General features: G+C 31.4%; 1 protein-coding gene across 1 annotated transcript; it reads right to left on the bottom strand.

Annotated features, from left to right (window-relative positions):
- Positions 1-1,218: 1,218 nt before the first annotated feature.
- On the bottom strand, positions 1,219-2,828 carry LOC104111494 (galactinol synthase 2). Its single transcript, XM_009621203.3, has 3 exons — positions 2,338-2,828; positions 1,932-2,252; positions 1,219-1,812 (listed from the first exon to the last, which is right to left on the bottom strand). Exons 1-3 carry the CDS (start codon positions 2,668-2,670, stop codon positions 1,462-1,464), a joined length of 1,005 nt encoding a protein of 334 aa, XP_009619498.1. The 5' UTR covers positions 2,671-2,828; the 3' UTR covers positions 1,219-1,461.
- Between the last annotated feature and the right edge of the window lie 4,630 nt (positions 2,829-7,458).

Here is a 7,458-nt window from a genome sequence, read left to right as displayed (position 1 = left end):
AGGGTGTGGGGTTAGGTGGGTGGGTGTGAGGGTGTGGGGTGGGTGGGTGAGGGTGGGGAAGATTGAGAAAGGAGTTTTGGAAAATATTTTCCCTTCTCTTGATAAGGAAAATATTTTCCTCCAATTGGAGGAAAATGAGTTCATAAGGAAAATGTTTTCCAAAATATTTAAGTCAACCAAACATGAAAAAATTGCAAAATATTTTTCGAAAAATATTTTCCTTCGTACCAAACACATCCTAAGTTGCATTCCGTTTAGAGTAAAGGTTAAAGTATTTGATGAGATCATCACTCCAATTCACATGGAGAGAAACACCCTTCTTACATAAACAGTTTAGAAAAGAATGAAAATAATCAAAAGATAAAAAGGATAGACCCATCTAGATGACCATTAAGATCATCATGAATATGCATAAGCATGGAAAGTTGCGCCTTTCAGGTTGCAAAGTTTTGAATGCTATGTAATTTTATTGGCAATTGTGATGTTGGATTAAATTGGACAACCATCGCACAAATATTATTATAGCATTAACAACTCTAGTAGTGTTGGCCATTTGTGGAGAGTGGGTAGAAAAGAAAAAAAGATAGGATATTACTCGCTAGAGTTTGTTGAGGCTCTGATACCATATAAGAACAAGAGTAAAGGACCAAAGCTAATTTGTTTATTGAATCAATGCAGCCTTTAAATACAAGAGTGAAATACCATTTCCTTAAACTAATTCCTCTGGAGGAGGAGGACAAAACTACTTGCCGAACAAATTCTTTGAATAAGAGATTTATTTGAGAAAATAAAGTACTAATAAAATCATAACTATTGGCTAAAAAAGTGGTCAAAGCATTAAAACCATAACTTGTGCTCTAATAAACAACAACACCGCCTTAAGTAAGTATTTTGGATAAATGCATAACAACAATTACCACATACAAGTTAAAATGAAAATGAATCCATAAATCTGCAAGGAAAGATATCTAGTACGAGAGAACAAGATTTCTGTGCAAAGTCGATAGCATAGTAAAGAAAAATCTTTTCCAAGTTTAGTAAAGGAGTAATTATCCACCAGCACGGAGATGTTCCAAATACACTAGTAGTATTAATTACCCCAAAGGAATCAAGTCGTCAACCATTTCTTTTACTACTCTTTCATCAAGTCACATGAGCGTACTGATATCATATCAAAACAACGTTGTTTCGAGGCCATTACTGAAACCGGTACCAAAATAAGTATAAATGTAAATATGTATTTCATTTATGTACTTTTCCAACATCCACGAAAACAAAAGAATAAAAAAAGACACTCAAAACCCGCAAGTTGTAGAAGAACTTCACAAAATTCCCAGTTCTCCTATTCTGCAGACAACCTTTGTCTGTTGCAGGCGAAGAAAAGCACTCTGTAAAGCTAAAACCCTTTTATATATCTCTATAACTTTCAATATATCCTAAGACAACTTTCAAAGCAATATACTAAGCAGCCGATGGAGCAGTTATATAGTGCACAACACCCGCCTTAGTAAGCGCTGCCTTAAATTTGTCAGCTTCAGCATCCACTGCAGTAACATTAGCATTCTTGTAATTCAATGACTCGTCATTGTATATATCCCACCATTTCTTCACCAGCATCTTAATGTCTTCTCTGTCCATGTTCTCTTCCTCGCCGGTGTACCTCCATGGCTTTGACCCCGCCGCACAGTAGTGAACAACTTTCACCTTATCAAGATCCACATTCTCTGGGTGACGCCACAACATAGCTAATACCAAGTTGTACTTGTTTGGAATTGGCTTGTATACGACTCTAAAGAACATATTCAGCAAATCCTACAAAATAAATCCAACTATGTAAACATACAAAAAGTATTAAATATTTATACCGAATTCACTGTCTCTACATCCTGACCAGTTCCTTTTGACCGTGAAATTATTAAAAGTATAATTACCTGTTCGGCAAAAGGAGTAGGAGGGGTAACTTTGAGGGTGGTCAAGAGATCATCGTAAATGGATAGACTTGGCTCAAAGACAAACATGCCAGCATTAAAATAGAGTGGTGGCTTGGGACCCAATTCTTCAGTCCACTGGACCTTATCTGGGCACTGTTGGCAGTACCCAACCTTATACTGTGGGGTGTGACTCCAAGTTTTCTCACAGAAACAATCCATCACCCCATAGAAATAGTCATCTGGCAAGTCAAAGAGGTGGTCTATGTTATCAAACACCTGGATATCCCCATCCAAGTATATCATCTTGCTATACTCCACAAACTGCATTTATTCATTTAACAAAAAAACATTTTAGCACCAAATCAAATAAAAATAGACTATAAGATAGGGAATATTAATCTGGTACCTCCCAAATACGGAGTTTGGAATAGTTGATGACATAATAAGCCATAGCAAACTGAGTTTGGTTCTCTGGAGGATAAACTGGCTCGATCTCTCGTACTATACAACCTTGGTTAATGAGTATACGTCTATGTTCCTCTGGGACATCAGGCAAAATAGCCACTACAAGTGGGTAAGCAGATTTTGCCTTTCTTAATCCCTTGGCCAAACCAACCACGCCTTTCACATAGTCACCGTTACCTGCCAAGAACGTCACATAGGCACGGCTTGACAAACTTGCTGCCTTGACCAAACCAGTACTAGCCTTGGTTGCAAGACCAACAACATTAGGTGCCATTTTTCTAACTTAGAAATGAGGATTCTTTGAGTGATTTGAGATGAGAAAAAAAGAAGCTAGCTCTTGAAAGTTTTGAATAAAGAGTGTTTTTTAGTATGTTATCAAGTGAAGATTTCTGATGTTTTGTTGATGACTTTGATGTGTTTGAGTGTTTCCTGATTTAGCTGGGGTTGTTTATATAGGCGTTGGATGGAATATTAAAATATGTGAAAAATGAATTGTTACAGTAGGATGTCGTATGATGTTTAACATGGAAACGACGTCGTGCTTCCGGTGTAGTTGTCCGCTTCCTTGAAGTAGCGCATTTGGGGCCCGTAAATCTCGAAAATCATAGTAGTATTTCACTCCACACAGATCGGACTGTACGTTCTGCTTAAGATCAACGGTTCAGTATTTTTGTTGCACAAATAGTGACGGTTACTTGTTGCTCGAGAGAAATCTCTCGAAAATGGGCGGTGCTTTCAGTAATTAATTAAAGTTTCTTTTTTTATAGTAATCAATTAAAGTAGAAAACACTAGAATAATCTTTCTTTTAGGCCCACCGTTTATCTCGTCCCTTAAATTACCCACAAAAATAGAAACCTGGATCTCGCTTTCGATTGTGTCATTTACTTCGTATAAAGTTAATTAATCACTTCACACACCATAAAATATGTACTCAATTTCATATACATCTATATGTTCCGAATCAAAAACCTAAATCCCATAAAACAAATATTTTTATATATATAGCGATATCTATAATGCATCAAAATCAAAAACGTAAACCTGCTGTATATAGTGAAATCTTACACAAAATTAATTCGACTCGATTGTGGATACGGATTTCCTATATGATGAAGACCATACACAAATATAACGTATTACCCTTATAATTCCATATCAAACACTTGTACTGTAATTTTTCTCACTAACATTTTGTAATTTACTGTTCAAAATATTTAACTACTCACCGTAATCGATATGTATATATATTATGTATTGACTCCCCTTAATTTTCTATATGTTTACTTTTATATATTTTGACACCCTTTAACGAAAATTTTGGCTCCGCCACTGAACAAACGGCATAGTAGAATAACATTTTTCTCCAAATTAGATAGTCTTGAAAAGCAGCAGGATTCAATCATAAAAACAATTAGTTTTTAACGAAAATGTTGCACAATAATGTCTTTCTATATTAATGAAGATTAAAGGGTGAAAATCATTTACATCTCCCAAGTTTACTTTAAAAATCAAGCTCATCCTCTAATTTTGAACAATTATCATTTTCATCCTTTCGTCCTACACAATATCTTTTTTACCCTTGACATTTTCAACTCTCCATATAGGTAATACCTTTTTTTATATTATTTAGATATTTTTTAATGCAAGTATTTATTCATAAGTTAAAAATACTATATCTTCTTTATATAATTTAATCTAAGTTCACTAACATTATAAATAAAATAATAATATTATGAATTTATTACAAAATTTATTGCTAGTTTATTATTATTATTATTATTATTATTATTTTAATATTATATATATATTAAAATGCATATAATGTATGTTGGTGTGTGCTGTGAGTTTAAGTTCCACTATTTATTATTATCTATGGTGTATATAAATTTTTGAGTTTTGATTGTTATTACTAGAACTTTTTAAAATTATAATTAAATTTCATGTAAAGTTTAAATAAATATTTTTTGCAAATTTTATTATAAAATTACCTCTATTTTACGGCCATTATTTTCTTATTACCTGCATTGCATAATTTATAAAATTTTCATTCTCTTTTACTCTTAATTTTGTAAATAAATTTTTGATTGCTATTAATAAAACTACTGATACGAGTAAATTATTTATTATAATTTTTTTATTTTTCTCATTTATTTCACTATTGAACATCATTAACTTATATGCTTGATTACTACTTCTAACTCTTTTCTGTTACGATTTTTTTTTTTAATTTGTCTATAGGTAAGTCGATAATAGAAATTAAAATAAAAATATAATTATATTAAAGAATAAAAATAAGAGATAAAAATTGTAGAGGGTAGAATAGGTATTTTAAGAAGTCATCTTTAATATGAGGAGTAGAATGATAATTGTTCAAAGTTGGAGGATGAGTTTATGATTTTTAAAGCAAACTTGGGGGATGTAAATGATTTTCACCCAAGATTAAATATAAACAAAAAAAAAAAAGAAACAACTATAGAAAATTATCTATAGATATTTTATCTTTAGCATAAGATAATATGTCCGCTGCTACAAATTTTGTTATTCTCTCCTTTTATATAATTTGATTGTGCCATTACCTTTCAAGAAATGATTATTGTTATTTCAGAACTCCATTCAACGCCGGCTCTAACATTATAATGTAAAAATTATATGGGGCGCCCTATTTGGTCGTCCATTTTTAACTTATACCCGTTTTGTTTTTCCGTTTGCATCCGTATCTATTTTTTTTGTTAAAAGCGTTTTAAAATGATGATTTTGCCCTTCTTTAATAAAATACTATTGACAAACTGCAGGACAAAAACTTAAGCATGCTTAGGCTGAAGTTTTAACAAATAAACTAAAAATCTTCAGCTTGTTTAGACTGAAATTTCGGATAAAACTCAGGACAAAACTGTAGACTGCGTTACAAAACTTCAGCATGTTTTGGTATGAAATTTTAGCAAATGAACTAAATAACTTCAGCATGCATTAGCAAAAACTTTTTATAAAATTACATACTCCAAGACAAAAACTTAAGCATGTTTAGTCTGAAATTTTAGCAAATGAACTAAAAAACTTCAGCATGTTTAGTCTGAAATTTTAGCAAATGAACTAAATAACTTCAGCATGTTTTGTCTGAAAGTTTAGCAAATGAATTAAATAACTTCAGCATGCATTAGCAAAAACTCATTAGAAAATTACATACTACAAGACAAAAACTTAAGCATGTTTAGTTTGAAATTTTAGCAAATGAACTAAATAACTTAAGTATGCTTAGTCTGAAATTTTAGCAAATGAACTAAATAACTTAAGCATGTTTAGTCTGAAGTTTTAGCAAATGAACTAAATTACTTAAGCATATTTAGACTGAAGTTTCGGATAAAATTTATGACAAAACTGTAGACTGCATGATAAATAACTTCAACATGCATTAGCATGAAGTTTTAGCTTCAACATGAAACAACTTCATGCTACATTAGCATGAAGTTTTAGCTTCAAGGTGAAACAACTTCATGCAAGTGTGATTCTGAAGATGAATCTGGACAAGTTTCTGATTTTTTTATAAAGTTGCTGAGAGGAGAGGAGGATATCGTTTAATTTCTTTTATCAAGGGTGTAATTGTCATATTATTATGAATTTTTGTGAGATGGCTACCAAATCAATAATTTAAAAAAATATGGCACATATTAAAAAGTTGCACAAATATAGGGTACGACTGTAAATCCCCACATTATAACAGGTAAGGCTTATGCCTTAGGCCCCCAAATTTGGGGGAGCCCATTTTTTTAAAAATAATAAGTTTATATGTATTTAAAAAATAATATTTAGTATTTTTAATACAAATATAGAGTTTTTAATATAAAAGGAAAAAACTCTTTGTATATATAAATAAAGCAAAAATTTGACTTACTTAAAATGGGTAGATGAATAGTTTTCCCAATGTTCTAATTTTTTACTTTTACTCCTTCATTAGATAACATGTAAAATTTTACTCTCCCTTTCTTAATTTGTTCAAGTCAATCTTTCTTTTTCCCAATCTCTTCATATTTCAAAAACCCTGCATATTATTTTTCTTTCTCTTTAATATTCTTGCTCACATTCTTTCTCCAAGATTTTATTAGTTTAAATGTTCAACAATACATTTAAGCTTTCAATAGTTCTATACTTCTATTACTCTATAATATCTTATCTAAAATCAACAATATCTCAAGAAAGACTAAATGAGTTGGCTATAATATCAATTGAAAAAGAATTATTAGAAAAAATCAATTATAAAAAAGGTTATTAATAACTTTATATCTCAAAAATCCAGAAGAATAGATTTCAAATAAAAATATATCTTATAACTTCGTTTTAAAAATTTTAGGCATCATATTATATTTTGTCTTTAGGCCCCGCATATGGAGAGACCATGGAAGAGAAATGCATGGGTGGCTCGACTATAAGGACAGTAAAGCAACTGATTGGGGCCCAATTTTTGGGGGCCTCGTTTTTTCCTTAAAGATGTATTGTATATGTATTATTAAAACAAAGTGTGTACATCTAAATTTAAAAAGAATTAGTTAGGGTAATTAATTTTTTTCCCTCATTTATATAACAACTAATACTGGCCCATATTATTATTTATATATTTACCTTTTTCATTCTCTCTTTTACTATTCTTATTCTCAATATTGAAAATTCTCTCAATCGGCAACCTACCGCGGCTTACAAGTTGTCTTGTTCAAAATATCAAATATTACAACAAGCAATCATTCGATTGAAGCAATGCAATATTTTTCGATATCAATGTATCAACTTCTTGCTCTATAGTTTCCTACCCTTTGATTTCTGCTACTATCTATAGTTTCCTACGCTTTCGTTACTTTCATTTTCATACTGCATTGAATTGATTGTCCTTATTTGACCTTTTTTGCCATACTTTCTCGTGAGCCGAGGATCTTTCGGAAACAGCCTCTCTACCTTCCAAGGTATAGGTAAGGTATGCGTACAATCTACCTCCCCAGACCCCATTTTATGGGTTTTCACTGGGTATGCTATTGTATTTCAACTTATCAAATTTTTGAGGCGATTTTATTATTC

The sequence above is a fragment of the Nicotiana tomentosiformis genome, chromosome 2, assembly GCF_000390325.3.
Source record: "Nicotiana tomentosiformis chromosome 2, ASM39032v3, whole genome shotgun sequence".
Lineage (NCBI taxonomy): Eukaryota > Viridiplantae > Streptophyta > Magnoliopsida > Solanales > Solanaceae > Nicotiana > Nicotiana tomentosiformis.
This window is presented reverse-complemented; position numbering and strand designations above follow the sequence as displayed.